At 35.9% G+C, this 17,099-nt stretch overlaps 1 protein-coding gene across 2 annotated transcripts in view; it reads right to left on the minus strand.

Annotated features, from left to right (window-relative positions):
• arhgef6 (Rac/Cdc42 guanine nucleotide exchange factor (GEF) 6) overlaps window positions 1-17,099 on the minus strand; it is a 172,873-nt gene that overhangs the window by 103,739 nt on the left and 52,035 nt on the right. For both annotated transcript variants that reach the window (XM_028815801.2, XM_028815800.2), the window contains exons 7-9: window positions 13,474-13,568; window positions 11,226-11,321; window positions 3,620-3,742 (exon numbers count right to left, since the gene is read on the minus strand). In XM_028815801.2, coding sequence (XP_028671634.1) covers window positions 3,620-3,742; window positions 11,226-11,321; window positions 13,474-13,568 — 314 coding nt within the window. The remainder of the gene's footprint in view (window positions 1-3,619; window positions 3,743-11,225; window positions 11,322-13,473; window positions 13,569-17,099) is intronic.

Here is a 17,099-nt window from a genome sequence, read left to right on the forward strand (position 1 = left end):
ACGTATATACACATATACACATCCACATAAACATATATATATACATATACAAATTTACATATCTACATATATATATATATATATATATATATATAAAAATATAGACAGACAGACAGACAGACAGACAGACATACATACATACATACATACATACATACATACATACATACATACATACATACATATATATGGGCGGCGCGGTGGCGCAGTGGGTAGCGCTGCTGCCTCGCAGTTGGGAGATCTGGGGACCTGGGTTCGCTTCCCAGGTCCTCCCTGCGTGGAGTTTGCATGTTCTCCCCGTGTCTGCGTGGGTTTCCTCCGGGCGCTCCGGTTTCCTCCCACAGTCCAAAGACATGCAGGTTAGGTGGATTGGCGATACTAAATTGGCCCTAGTGTGTGCTTGGTGTGTGGGTGTGTTTGTGTGTGTCCTGCGGTGGGTTGGCACCCTGCCCAGGATTGGTTCCTGCCTTGTGCCCTGTGTTGGCTCCAGCAGACCCCCGTGACCCTGTGTTCGGATTCAGCGGGTTGGAAAATGGATGGATGGATGGATGGAGATATATATATATATATATATATATATATATATATATATATATATACTGTATATATACATATCTACTTATTGGCTCCTGTATTTAGGATATAGCGGGTTGGATAATGGATGGATGGACATCTGTATGCATAGCCCTATTTGCCCGTTTTCATTTTTTTTCTTTCTTCAGTAATATTTCAGTAAACCCGGAGCTTGTCAGTTCAAATCCTGGTACTGACACCACTGTGTGACCCTGAGGAAGTCACTTCACCTGCCTGTGCTGCAAAAAACAAAAGTAATGTAACAAATTGTACCTCAGATGTTGTAAGTTGGTGGAATAAAGGCATAAGTAAAATAGATAAATATGTATTATACACATAGGAACTATTAATTTATTTTCAGTTAAGTCATCTGCAGCAAACTTTTATAAATGAGGGTTTCTCATTTTTAGATAGTGCAAACTGTTTCTTCTTCATTGACATTTTCTCTTGGAGAGCTTTTTTCATTTCATTGAAAATGAAAGCAGCAGCTGCCAAAATATGTAGTTTTCTTATTAATTTTTCAACATTGTGTAAAATAAATGTATAAAGTAACATAAAAGGTTTAAATACTGGTTATCCTTTTACACTAAAATATTACTAAAGAGATACAAAAAAAGTAAAATGGATATGTTCTTTTTCTTTAAGGAGATTAAATATTACTGAAGAAAGAAAAAAAAAAATTAAACAGCCAAATGGGGCTATGCATACGAAGTTAAAAGGTTTAAATAAAACAGAAATATATATTTTATTTTTACTTGCTTAACTTGTGGAGGGTGTATCCTGTAGCAAAGCCCTAACTTTTTTCGTGAAAGCCCGTTTCAGTCAATAAGTCTTAAAAAAAACGTGTAAAGATATTGACAATAAGCTAAGCAAACCCAGGAAGACATGGAATCGTTTAAATCAAGTATCATTACATCTTCCTTTCTTAAAGAGAAGTAAGGCAGTACTTATAAGCTTACATATTTATATATAGACATACATATATATATATATATATATATATATATATATATATATATATATATATATATATATATATAATATATATATATATATATATATATATATATATATCTATATCCGAAGCCGTGCAAGCACACTCTTGAGAATGCAACGTATAGTTGTACAGAAGAAAAGCAATCTTGCCTCAAATGAATGGCAACCTTTTGTAGGTCTATGAACTTAATTTAAACTTTAGGTTTACACGGTGCTTTCTTTCCGAAGTACCTGCACTCATGAATATGTCTGTATGTGTCAGTCGGTCAAATCCACGCGCTTCGCACCGGCGAAGTACTGCTTTTAAATTTTTATTAAGAAGAAAATAAAACCTTTTTAAATTGAGGGAAAATATACTAATAACAGTTTGTTAAGGATCTGTTTTTTTGTGAAGCTGCCTTTACTCGAGTGATCACTTCGACCTGACTTGGTGGCCAACTATAAGCGTTACCTGGTAGGTAACCACCCATACAATCAGATTGTGAATCAGACTACGAATGCCGTGAATGTAATTACACACTCACTGCACTTGCTTACGGTAATCGAACCTCGGACGTCAGCGCTAGAGGGGCTTAGCAGCGGTAAAGTATTGCTTTTAAATTTTAATTAAGAACAAAAGAAAACCTCAGAGGTTCGATTCCCGTAAGGGAGTGAAGTGACTGGCCGGTTACCTACCAGGTAACGCTTATGGTTGGACAGCAAGTGACGTAACATCAGCCACGGTGCCTTCAGTTGTGAGAAGCAGATCATAGAATGATTGAAAATAGTTTTGCATTTACCTTTTTAGTAAAAGGCGAGCTTTTAAGCCTGAGAAATCACCCCGTAAATGCACACGTTTAATTGCACATGTGTTAATATGTATGGTTACACAGTATTAAAAGACAGTGAACAACGTCAGTTACCTTTGTTCCCGCGTTTGATAAAAGGCGAGCTTTTAAGCCTGAGAAATCACCCCGTAAATGCACACGTTTAATTGCACATGTGTTAATATGTATGCTTACACAGTATTAAAAGACAGTGAAAAATTAACATCATTTACCTTCGTTCCCGCGTTTGACTCGTGCTGTAAATCTCTTCCTTGTTTTTAGTTCACGTGATTACATAGGAGGCGTGATGACGCGATACATGACTCCGCCTCCTCCATTACAGTATATGGACAAAAAACATGTTCCAGTTATGACCATTACGCATAGAATTTCGAAATGAAACCTGCCTAACTTTTGTAAGTAAGCTGTAAGGAATGAGCCTGCCAAATTTCAGCCTTCCACCTACACGGGAAGTTCGAGAATTAGTGATGAGTGAGTCAGTCAGTCAGTCAGTGAGTCAGTGAGGGCTTTGCCTTTTATTAATATGTATAGATTATATCTATTATTTTCCAATGAGATAAATTAAGTTAGATGGCAAGTAGTTACTATGGAGTGCAAAATTGTATTATCTAAATAATATAAAATACTATTTTCTACCTTAAAGGCTTCCAGAATTTCTCCAGTATACAATACTTTTCAAAATATATAACTTTAGGGAATAAATAGTTTCCTGAAAACCCTTAGACTTATTTTTGGCCATTTTCTAGTACTTTTGAATAAACTGGCTAGAACTTACTTCAGTTAATATTCAAATAATACCCATCAGAATAAAGTGGAGATATTTCTCTTTAAGAATTTTTACAGCTGGAGAATTAGTTATGTTGAACACATGTATTACAAGCACAATAAGTTGCAAAATCCAGGTACGTTTTTACCAAATAAATCACTGTGAATGATGCTCTGATTATTAGAAGTGTTGCAATACACTTCCAAACACCTTAAAAGTATGATTGAAGAGGTCGAAAACAAATTAAAAATGTTATGAAATATCTAACAGATCTACTTCTATCATCTTGAAGTGGTAAAAAAAAGAATCTTTTATTATTTTTTAATTCTAGAATTCATTCTCTCTCTCAGTTACCACAAATATAACCAAGAAAAGAGGTAGAAATAGAAGAGTTTGTTAAGGAATATACTAAGTGCACGAATTTCTGCTTTTATCCTTCCTCTGCACCTTGACTTACCTGTGCTCAGTAAGTACACGGACAGCAGATGGGTGGTTAGAACAATATGAACTGTACAAGCTCTTTAGCTGAGACATGTGGGACATGAAACAGCCTCCTATCCTCTGCAGTGATTCTGATAACCTGTAACACAAAAAAAAAAAGAAAAGAACTAAAAATTGAAACAATCAAGTGTCAAAATCTTAGGCCACCCTAAAAAAATTATTTTTGAAGCTCATTATAAATCATATATTTATTTGCTCAACACTATATAATATTAGAATACAGACATAAACATTGATACAATAAAAAGTAATAGGAATTCCATTTGTTTCCTAAAAACAAACTGATATGTTAGAACAGGTAAGAATAACATGCTTAGTTCCCAAAACCCTCACTGAGGCATCCCAGTTATGCTATGTATTTGTTAAATTCCACCTATAGCATACAGTACCCAATTTAAATTAAGGAAGTAGTAAAGAAGAAGTCTGTTTTTGTGCTAATCACAAATACAAAGGTGCCTAGAAAAGAGGTTTGAAAAAGACCATGTTAATACACTTTGAAAATCATGGTTGTATCAATGTGTATACTCATTGAGAAGAAAAATACCAAACCAGAATTTCACAATGTGATTCCAAGATGCCATAAAGAAATCTGAACAAAATGGCCAAATTGATGAAACAATACACAGAGACCCAAAAATCTGTCTGCATCTGACAAACAGCACTTAAAAGTTTTTTTCTTACAGTATAGAAGGAAATCCAGAGAAATGCTCACTTTTTTTAAACTAGAAGGCTTTAAAATGTCATCATTAAAATTATAAACATTTAAGCAGCAAAAGGTTTCTACTATACAGGCATCATTCCTCTTTCAAACACCTCACATCCGATTTAAAATGAAAAGATCCTGCCAGCTTTTGAAATATCCCAAAAGATATGTGCTAGGCAAATAAGAAGCCTTCCCTTTAGCTGGAACTCTGAGCTGCTAGGATATTGGTGTGTTTCTTTGTGTTAGACAAAGGAATTTTTATTATGGCAACACTAAGTAAGCAGATAGAATGCAATATTATATTTCTCCAGTATACCAGTATATAAAATATTTAAAGATTTTTAGGTACAAGCACATACTGTATACAGTACAGGCACCATTTCAGCCTTGCAAATGCCTCTCAGCATGTGTGTAGTGCCGTGATAAATAGGGTCAGACAGGTTTTGAGCCATCAGTTGGTATTTCTTGAGATAACATAAGTAAACAATTTCTGGAAGTAATCAGACTGTGTTTATATGCTCTGGCAACTTTTATAGTTCTGTTGTGATTAATCATTCAGTTCATTCTTAGCATAGAGGCTGCAGCAGAAAATAATGAGTGGGTGAGAAAGGTCATCTTATCATTAATATTATTATAACCCGATTTGGTTGTGAACCGAAGTAATTTCCCCCATAGGATTGTATATAAATACAATGAATCCGTTCCAGACCGTACGAACTGTATGTAAATATATATATATTTTTAAGTTTTTAAGCTCAAATATAGTTAATTATACCATATAATGCACAGCATAATAGTAAACTAAATGTAAAAACATTGAATAACACTGAGAAAACCTTGAACAACAGAGAAAACTAACACTGCAATAGTTCGCGCTATAGCGCTACGAACCACTCGCAAAAAACACTTTTTTTTTTTTTTTTTAACGAGTTTTTAAGCACAGGGAAAAAAAATGAACATTTGAAAAATCTGTAATTTAATAAACCACCAAGAAAAGTAACATTGCAACAATGCACGCTATGAACAGATCGCTGTAAACAGAAGTGAAAACAAAAACAAGCCCAATGCATTCTTTAACTGCCTTCCTACCTTAAGCATCCAGCCCTCTCTCTCGCGTGTGCGTGTGTGTCTCTCTCTCTCTCTCGCCCGCCTGTGTGTGTGTGTGTGTCTCTGTCTCTCTCATCTGTGTGCGTGTGTGTCTCTCTCACGTGTGTGTGTGTGTGTCTCCCTCTCGCTCTCTCTCTCTCACGCCTGTGTGTGTGTGTCCCACTCTCGCTTGCTCGCTCGCTGCATAGGATATGCACAGGGAGAGACTGAACACGTACAAACTGAAAGGGAAATTGGCTTGTTCGTATACCGAGTGTGTGGTTGTGAACAGATGTAAAAGTTTGGCAAACTTTTTGGTCGTAAACCGATCTGTACATGTTCAGAGACGTTCGTGAACCGAGGTTCCACTGTATTATTATAATATTTAACCACTTATGCATGAGGGCTCCTGAGTCTTCTGTTTGTGTACATTGCAATAAACTCACAAGTCAATCAAAAGCAATAAAGGTATTTTTACATACAAACAGATGTTTTCTTTCAAATAAATCATAAGTTTCCATGTTGTCTACTCTCTTTCATTATTAAAATATGTGATTCGTACAGATATACCCTGAGCTGAACACACTGTCATAAAATTTAGTGATTCTGCTTTTATCAAAGATTTCACCTACTTCAAGCCACATACAGTGAAGGCTCAATATCATTGGATAGTTGAGTTTCAGCCCATTCTAATGATGTATAGTTGTCTATAACGGACATTCACAATATACAGTATGTCACAGCAGTGCATAAAAGAAAGGAAATGAATTGCTTCTGTGACAGCTCATCTTTATCCATCGATATGCACAAAGCTTGAGTCATATTCTGATCACAGTTTTGACTCTATTAAGAACAACATATTTGATGAAGGACTTGATGCTACACTTGATTTGCAAATATTGCTTCTAGTATAAGTTTGAAGTATTATGCTGTGCAGTTTTATAGTTCAAGTGTTATGAGTTCAATTATCATGCCCGGACGATGTGTGCTTCACATTTTCCCTGTGTCAGTTTAGTGTGCAGTGCTCTTTTTTAATTTCAACCTTGAGTACAGGCAATGTTTCTTAGCATACCTGTGTACACTGTTACGCTCTATTTGTGCCTCTTCAAGTTTCACGTGAGGATCCCCTCACTTTCTTATTCGTTTTTTATTAAACTCAAAACCCTCACTAAACCCCCAGGAAGTCAGAAACAAGTTTGACTGCAAACAGTAAATTAAAACTTAAGTACATCCTTTAGGGATATGAAGGGAGCACTTGGTGAAGCAAGCGCAATTAGAAATGGGATTGAAAAATCTTGCATAGTTCTGTTAATACCTTTGGTGGTGGGAGTGGGCCAGATTATACTGTGAAAAAGTCTCATGTGCTTGTGACTGAAAAGTGACTGAGAAACACTAGTTTAGGTTTACTTGTCTGTATGACTAACTCTGTATGATTAGCTCTACACTCAGGGCTACTCATTTCATGCCCTGTGCCCAGGGCTGCCAGGAAAGGCATTTTCCCTCCCCCCAGAAGAAACTAGTATAAAAATGTATGTATATGTATGCATGAACTTACTTTATTCCAGACATGAAATGCTAGAAAAAAGCCACAACAACATGAAAAATAAATTAAAAAAAAGTACTGAACTTTTGTAAGGCAACTGGAACATAAGACAGGAAAAGATGTGAGAATTGCAGCACAAAAACCTCAATCTAGTATACAAATTTTAAGGTTTCACCATGTCTAGTGGTAAACAGAAATTGTTTCAAGGACTGGCATGAAAAATAATTTCAAAAGTAAAGTTTTCGATGAATGCATAATTACACATACATAGTTACAAATTGGTTACTTGTTGCTTCAGACAGATAAATAGTGTAGGCGTGTTTGAGTGTAAATATAAATTTCTTTTTCCTTATTAAAAAAAACAAAACAAAATATAACTGGTACTGAAATACTTGTTTTGACAGATTGTTCAGGTGCAAGAGAATAAATGTTTCCAAAAAGGGACACTATGTTTCATAACACCTTGTGCCAAACAGTAAAACTCTGCAATGCTATGGGATATTACAACTAAACTTTGTACAATTTTAACTGATAGATTAGGGTACAAGGAAAAACTGATTTCAATAAAATCCAGTTATTTAGAGAGAAATTCGTAAAGCTCCATTTTTTGGTCTTTTATTTAGTTGATATTGGCATAACCAAGGCTTTTAACCATATATAGATATATATATATACACACACACTTTCTTTTAAAATACGGTGTTGTACTCATTACTCTTCAGCCATTTGTGGCTCCTTTATTTTATACGCAGAGTAATAGCCGTTTACTTTTGGGTATGATAATTTAGGTGCAATAAGTGCATAAGAGGTTAAACTAGAAGAGTACACACAGACAGGAGGAAAAAGATCTAGAGGTGTCAAATATCCCCAGCCATTATAATAAGCTGACAAAGCACACTACAGATACACGTAGTTCATTGTTAGCCAAAGCTAACCTTGATGCATCAGGCAGGTCTTGGGTGAAAATTAGATGGTATGCTAAATTAGTGTTACAATGAAATATTCCAAACCTATTGATAATTTCTGATGCTTTCTGATTGAACTCGTTTTTGCTTCGTTTACAAATTACTCAAAAGAGGTAAACTTCAATCAAGGATTTTTTTTTTAGATCAAGTTTATTAAGTAATCAAAATAATCATGACACCACTAATATAGATTAACTTGAGCAAAAATAAGCATTTTTTTTTTTAAACAAAAGTTTAAAATATAAGATGATGAAACAGTAAGTAATACGGAGAAAAATAGTACTATCTAAACTACTCTTATTGTCCTGCATTATGAGGATCTCATTGATTCAGTCATGCATATTAGTTACTGATATAAGGACTAAAATGGGGGAATTTTTTCTGCGATGTGGGCAAAGTTTGTGGAGGTAATGTTATTTTTATTTATTTTTTTGTCTAACCAGTTCACTATTTTGAATTATTTTTTTGATGACCAAACATTGTAATAAAATGCAACTAACTGACAAGTACTGTAAAGTGATCATTCTTACTCCAGTTATGAATCTTATTATATAGTAAACAAGTCTTTTGATTACATGTACTGTATGTGAAAAGGTTGTGGACATGTTGGCGTGAGATGTAATATCATATGCAATTAAAAACTCAACAAAAAGAAAAATATGCACATTCAGTTTCATAGTTTACTGTAAATAATGTATTTTCCATATAAAAAAATCACATGTCAGGAGAATTATTTCTATATTGGTATAACTGCAAAGAAGCAAACATTTGAGGAGACTATGCAAATTGAACAGCAATACATAGAATTTAGCAGATGTATCCCTGTCTTTAATCAAACAGTTTACACAAAGAATCCCAATGGCTAACAAGATTTTGCATGATATACTGTAGGACAAAGAGGGCACTGCACCATTTTTGCATGGTGGCACACAAGGCCTTCTTCGCAGCTAATAGGATGCACATGCTGCAGAAATCATGTGCCCCTTTGTGCCCCTATCCAGATGCATACCATGAAGATTTACTTCAGTGGCCAAGCACTTAACCAGGTCCTCCTTAAGTGAAAATCTTGTCAGTTTGCTTTTTGAATTTCATTTTGAATTTCCACAGGCTTTTATAGTGAAACATTACCACATTGCCAATTTTTTACTTGGCAAACTGCAGTGTTCAACAAGCAGGCTTGCTTTTATAGTGTCTTGTTACATAAATATACAATATGGACTACCTGATCAGGAATACCTCTGCTATTAGGCCAAATATCATGTGACCCTGTACAGGCAGTCCCCGGGTTACGTACGAGATAGGGACTGTAGGTTTGTACTTAAGTTGAATTTGTATGTTAGTCAGAACAGGTACATTATTTTAATAAATGCTATTGTTGGTACTGACTGTAACCAAGTGCTCTGCCAATGAATGATGGAGTTTCACCTCTCTCTGACCTTTTTATTATTTCTACTTTATTTTCAATGGTGATGGTTTTTCACTTCTTTACTGTATCACCAGCACTTGCATCAGATTTGTGTTTCAGAGACATTCTTGAAGGGTGAAGACAAAAGGTTAAGATGAGCTCTTCTGCACAACACTCTACATGCTATCACAGCAGGAAGGCACCCATCAACATGTCTGATGTACTGACAAGAGACAACTTCCTGCTATGTGCATAACAGTACAAGCAGGCTTGCTATTGAGAATGAATGGGGGCGGCGAGGGGCAGTTCATCACCAGCCCACCTCACAGTCACCTCCACTACAATATGCTGCTTGCAGTGTCCGCCCACTAAGAACAAACATGGTGTGGCCAAAGGTGGGTAGTGAATCGCCCAACCCCAATTCAACAGGGAACCATCCGAGGCACACTACAATACTACCCCCCGCCGCCCCATTCAGCCACAACTGGGTCACCGCTTGCAGCATTACCAACCATGCGTGCTGGGCAGGCAGTGAAACGCCCCCCTCCACTCCTTCAAGCCAGCGTCCTATCAGGAGCAGTAGCTGTGGTGGTGTAGTGGGTGGGCAGCGAACCATCATCCTGCACACGAGCGATAGCTATGGCCCTGCTGACTATGGACCACGGGTCACCGCTTGCTGCCGGGAGCCACCCAAGGGACACTACACTGCGCGAGCAGCGAAATCGCCTCCCTCTAGCCACTGCTTGCAGCAACTCCAGGACAAAGATGACGGAGCGGCAGTTACTGAGGCGCATGTGTCGCAGCTGCGTCCTCGTTCGTAATTCGTAGGTCGGATGTACGTAACCTGGGGACTACCTGTACTAAATTAAACAGTTTTGAAAATGTTATGATAGCATAATTAGGTCTGCACATTTTTGATGTTTCATTATTGATGTGATGCCTAAATTGTAGTATAATCCTAATTAAAATACATAATGTATTTGTTACGCCACATCTGAACAGATTACAATATGCAAACTTTCGAGGCAGCTCAGATCCCTTCGTCAGGCAAGTTGTAGTCAACTGCCCCTCTCCACATGCATACAATGAAGATTTACTTCAATGGCCAAGCACTTAACCAGGTCTACGTTAAGTGAAAATCTACAACTTGCCTGAAGAAGGAGCCTGAGCTGCCACGAAAGCTTGCATATTGTAACCTGTTCAGTTAGCCAATAAAAGGTGTCATTTTGCTTGACTTCTCATTGCATCCATAATGGCTAACATGGTACAACACTTTACCTCACATCTAAAATACTATATATAGAATTGGTCTCAAGATTATAAAACTAAAACATCATTGCTGAAAAGAACATGGAGAAGAGCTATTCCAGGAGCACAGGGATTAGCTATGAAGGACTGAATGAAATTAATCTTTTCAATTTAAGCATACAGCAATTAAGACAACAATTAAGAGGTGACATGGTGAAAAAATTATCAAATTAAATCAACTTATGAAATAAGGAAGGAAAGATGAAGGAAGGCAAATGAAACTTTAAAACCAATTTTCTACATGAACACAAATATGCAGACAAAGTTAAATGGTAAATATTATTTTAAAAAATTTCTTTAAATACAATATATCCTATGAATTATCAAGTAACATAACAAAAATCAGCACAAAGGCAATCTTTAAATTCTGACTTTACAATTCTTTTAAACAAGAATAATAAATAGAATAATAAGAGACAATATATTTTAGTTTGTATGGCTTGTAATTGGCAAAATTGTTTTTATTTTTACAAATTTGTATTTTTAAAAATATAATATCACATTGAACATTTACTAGAGAAATGTAATCATGCCATCACACAGAACCCTTACTTTGCACAGTCCTCCAAACTCTGACAAAGATTTTGCTGAAATGTGAATATTTCTTCCAAATTCCCCATTAGGGATGCACAATCAGTGGCTGGAAGTCTAAAAAAAATTTGAATGGAAAAAAATAAACCACTAACAAAGGTGATTAAAAACATTCTAAAGATGTTTGAAGATGTCAACTACAACCTCAAGAAAAAGACAAATAAACAAATCTATAAACATTAAATAAATATAAGGTATTGTAAAAGCCATATTAGCAGATCTACTTAACATTTCAGTGAATATGTTATATTGTATAATGTACACCAAGTTTTAAGCTGACATGGGCACAAAAAGATTTCTTTCAAAAAAGTGTGTGTTGTAGATTAGCAACACATTTAAATATTTCAAGTAAGAGTCAGAGCCACAAGAAAAACGTGCAGGACAGTTGTGTTAGTCCAAAGTAGCATACAGACTGCATTTCCTGCTTTTTATAAAGTTCATTATGCATTTTTCTGGCTTTCAGACAGATAAGGTCTATGCAAAACAGATATTAAGTCCAATATGAAGTTCACTAAGGATTCCTGTAAAATTCATAAACAAAATATAAGTGTATTGCAAGACTTTCCTTAGCACTAGATCTGAGACATCAGAAGAAATGAGGGCAGAGGTGCATGGTTATGTATTTTTATTGCAAAGTTATTTTTTGTTTTCAGCCTTACAAAGTGTGTGTGTAAGCTGAATTCAACTTAATTGAATAATCAGTATAAAACTAGAGCTGCAGAAAAAATTGGAAGAGTCTTTTCAGGGAAGTTGTGGATACTAGAAAGTAGTATTGGAGTGGTGCTAAAATTTTAACTTCAGCTTTCAGACCTCATTATTGGTACTACAACTGTACCAAAGCAAAAAACAGATAACTAAACCACACCTCTCCCTTGGAACACAGCAACCTCACTTCACTGCCACAGAATTCTGTGCCTCGCAGACTCTAAACAAGCATCCAGCTACACTTTCCAGGTCAATTTGTGAAATGGTTATCCCCCTTGCATGTTGATATTAATACATACATTTTATTTAAGTTGGGTTTAGAGTTAGAGGGTGTATGCAGTTGCAATCACACTAAAAAAGACTGACCATGAGGTGCTTGAAAATTACCATATACTTCTAGTATCAAACGATGCCATACCCTTTAAAAAATTGGGTTTTTCAGTACTAGTATGCCAGACTAACCTTCTAGATAGAGCAACATTTACATTTACAATGTATTTTTATTATTGCATCAGAACTATAGAGTACTGCACAAAATAGTTGTTATATACAATAAAATACAATAAAAGAAAGGTTCTTTAGGAGTACTCAATAATGGACAAATCTGCCTTGAATTAACTTAATATTAGTTAAGTCATAGAAAAAGAAGGAGCATACTGTCTCACAACACAATGATGCTACCTAATTTTTCAGCTGATGACAGTACACATTTTCCATTTGTCAAATCTAATCAGTATTTAAAATCTCTCTCCACCTTGAGTTTAATTCTTGTTAACAGGAGACACAATTTCAGATAACTAAACTTCCATAAGCTTTAACTTAATCCAGAATTTACAGGTTATGGCATATTTTATATTTTGAGAAGTCAGAAGCATCACTACAACTCTAGAGGTATTACCCTGGAATATTTGTTCTTCTCTAAATAACAACCACGAGTAAAACAATAGCAGCCCAGAATCGACAACCAAAACACCATAATGAAGAAGCCCTCAACATGTATGAATTGGTAGTATCTGTTGATCCAGTCAGAAGCTGCTGATGCACTCATACAAAATGGAAAAATAGGATAGCATTCTGTCATGCTCTCTTTAATAACTCAAGAAGCATCACGTGTATGTCATCTGAGCAATGTTCAGACACAAATAATGAACTAAAAAATACAGATGATCATCAGGATATAAGATTTCAATTAATTTTTTTTTTACTAAAGATGTACAGTAGAAGAAATTTTTAAAAGTACAATAATTCTCAAGATGATAAAGTACGCTAACATTTAATTGAAATTTGAGGTACATATATTAAAAGTAATGAAGCATTTATTAATTAGGAGAAACATCAAATTTCAGATGTAGAAAGCCCCATTCCTAAATATTCAAAAAAGACATAATAAGAATTCAATCTGAAAATTAACTTTGCTCATGAATAGTACTAAACTACTAAACAATGAACAGTCTATTCGTGTTTACACTTCGCAATTCAGTTTGCACTGGAGAGAGAAACTTACTTATCAGATGACTGCAAAGTCCTCAGGTGGTTGCACAGTAGTGTCTGAAGCTCCTTTGCATACTCACGTTCATTATCAAGAATATCTTGCACAACCTAAAATGTAGCAAATGAGGTTTAAAAAACAGAATTTTTACAGGTGATTGACATTGCCTCAACTAGATAAGAGGCTCTGAGACTGCATTATCTTAGAGCCATAAAATCATACATTCTCATTTGCCATGACCTCCAGCACTCAGCAGTAGTACTTTCATCTTTTCTGCTTTATGTTGGCGAGTGAAAGTCTTTCATTTCTATCAATCACAAGTTTACAGTTAGACTCCAAATAATTCAGCTCAGGATCAGACACACTGCCAAACATGAAACTTTGAAGTATGCATGGAGAAAGTCTTTTGCTGCATGTCTGAACAAAAGTAGAATATCATTATGCATTAGTTTTGAATGTACTTGTTTCACCTTGCACTGGGAGAGGTGGGCGTGATTTTCATGAAAGCTCCCACTCCTCTTGCTCCAATATACTTAACTAGATATAAAACAGTGCTAGAAAGGGGTAAAAAGTGTCTTACTGCTTTGGAAACACAAATAAAACATAGCACATCTCCTTTACTCCTTAACTAGACATGAAGAACTAATAGTTTTTGGAGAGAAACTGATTATCCTGTGCATACAATTTGTATTTTTCTTGGAGTCAATTTCTTTAGGTCACAATAATTCTGTTTTTAGAAGCATATAATGCAATAGAACATATGGATTGGACTAGAAGGGTTGATTCACCCCTTCAACAATCTGCAATAGTCATGAATATACTGTATTAAACATACATATATAGAGAAAAGCCAAGCAAAATGACACCTTTTATTGGCTAACTAAAAAGATTACAATATGCAAGGTTTCGAGGCAGCTCAGGCCCCTTCTTCAGGCTGCCTTCTTCAGTTAGCCAATAAAAGGTGTCATTTTGCTTGGCTTTTCTCTACATTCATAATGGCTAACTAGGTACAACACCCTAGTACCACACACACATATATATATATATATATATATATATATATACACACACACACACATACATATACACATACAGGTCATATGAAAAAGTGTGGGAACCCCTCTCAGCCTGCATAATAATTTACTTTCAACAAAAAGGATAACAGTGGTATGTCTTTCATTTCCTAGGAACATCTGAGTACTGGGGTGTTTTCTGAACAAAGATTTTTAGTGAAGCAGTATTTAGTTGTATGAAATTAAATCAAATGTGAAAAACTGGCTGTGCAAAAATGTGGATACCTTATAATTTTGCTGAGTTGAATGCATGTAACTGCTCAAAACTGATTACTTGCAACACCAAATTGGTTGGATTAGCTCGTTAAGCCTTGAACTTCATATACAGGTGTGTCCAATCATGAGAAAGGGTATTCAAGGTGGTTAATTGTAAGTTGTGCTTCCCATTGACTCTTCTCTGAAGAGTGACAGCATGGGATCCTCAAAGCAACTCTCAAAAGATCTGAAAACAAAGATTGTTCAGCATCATGGTTTAGGGGAAGGCTACAAAAAGCTATCACACAGGTTTAAACTGTCAGTTTCAACTGTAAGGAATGTAATCAGGAAATGGAAGGCCAGAGGCACAGTTGCTGTTAAACCCAGGTCTGGGAATACAGGAGTGGCATATGCGCAGGATTGTGAGAATGGTTACAGACAACCCACAGATCACCTCCAAAGACCTGCAAGAACATCTTGCTGCAGATGGTTTATCTGTACATCGTTCTACCATTCAGCACAATTTGCATAAAGAACATCTGTATGGCAGGGTGATGAGAAAGAAGCCCTTTCTGCAATCATGCCACAAACAGTCACTTGTTGTATGCAAATGCTCATTTAGACAAGCCAGAATCATTTTGGAACGAAGTGCTTTGTACTGATGAGACAAAAATTGAGTTATTTGGTCATAACAAAAAGCGCTTTGCATGGCGGAAGAAGAACACCACATTCCAAGAAAAACACCTGCTACCTACTGTCAAATTTGGTGGAGGTTCTATCATGCTGTGGGGCTGTGTGGCTAGTCCAGGGACTGGGGCCCTTGTTAAAGTCGATGGTTGGATGAATTCAACCCAATATCAACGAATTCTTCAGGATAATGTTCAAGCATCAGTCACAAAGTTGAAGTTACACAGGGGTTGGATATTCCAACTAGACAATGACCCAAAACACAGTTCGAAATCTACAAAGGCATTCATGCAGAGGGAGAAGTACAATGTTCTGGAATGGCCATCACAGTCCCCTGACTTGAATATCATCAAAAATCTATGGGATGATTTGAAGCAGGCTGTTCAGGCTCAGCAGCCATCAAATTTAACTGAACTGGAGAGATTCTGTATGGAAGAATGGTCAAAAATACCTCCATCCAGAATCCAGACACTCATCAAAGGCTATAGGAGGCGTCTATAGAGGCTGTTATATTTGCAAAAGGAGGCTCAACTAAGTATTGGTGTAATATCTCTGTTGGGGTGCCCAAATTTATGCACCTGTCTAATTTTGTTATGATGCATATTGCATATTTTCTGTTAATCCAATAAACTTAATGTCACTGCTGAAATACTACTGTTTCCATAAGGCATGTCATATATTAAAAGGAGGTTGCTACTTTGAAGGCTCAGCAAATGATAAACAAAAATCCAAAGAATTAAGAGGGGTTCCCAAACTTTTTCATATGACTGTGTACATACACATACATATACATTTTTTTTTATTTACATCAGTGGCAAAAATTTAGCATTTAGATCCCACCACAACTTAATGCATAACCCAGAATCCATCTCTTAGTAAGGGAAGAATTTACTAAGTGAACAACTACTAGATTACGTGTAACCCACTGCTAGTGCCTAGAAAACAGGTGTTAAACTCTTATTTTTTCTTATTTGTTTTGGACACTCCAAAGATATGTAGGATCTGCTTTCAAAGTATAGCTAGAAGACTCTTCTTACACAAATTCTTACACCAACTTTTTTGAAAGGTCTGAGTTGGTATACTCTAGCAAAGCCAACAGGAAGGCACATGTGGGAAAAGATCTTACATGAAGATCTAAACAAGCAGTTTGTTTTTTTTGTTTTTTTTTATATATATATTACGTCACCAAAGGCCATCACCACACTACACAAATTCAAAGAGAAAAGACATCAAACCTAAAGACTATAGCTGCTGAAACTCATCCCCTTAATGATGTCAGATTATACTAGTAGAAAATACAGGGGATGACAGATTACATGAGTTCCTCATAATTTCTTACCACAGTTTTACATTTCCACAGTACTGAGGACTCGCTTCATTCATACAGCCAATTAACGTGTTGCCTGACATAGCTGGTGGCTATACGTTATATTTCCAGGTATGGCGAATTGAGCCATAATCTTGACCTCTCTTTTTCATTCTGTCATATTATGACAAACACATGTCTCTCTTCTTTTTGTGCAGTCTGAAACACCCACTTTCCTTTTTTCCTTGCAGCTGCATTGGATATTATATTATACTTCTAGCTAAGTGCTCATTGATTTTGAATAGTAATACACACACGAGCTCACCCCTTTGATTTAAGACAAAATCAGTCCTGGAGTATTATTCAACATGACTAGCATT

Source organism: Erpetoichthys calabaricus, chromosome 12 (genome assembly GCF_900747795.2).
Source record: "Erpetoichthys calabaricus chromosome 12, fErpCal1.3, whole genome shotgun sequence".
Lineage (NCBI taxonomy): Eukaryota > Metazoa > Chordata > Cladistia > Polypteriformes > Polypteridae > Erpetoichthys > Erpetoichthys calabaricus.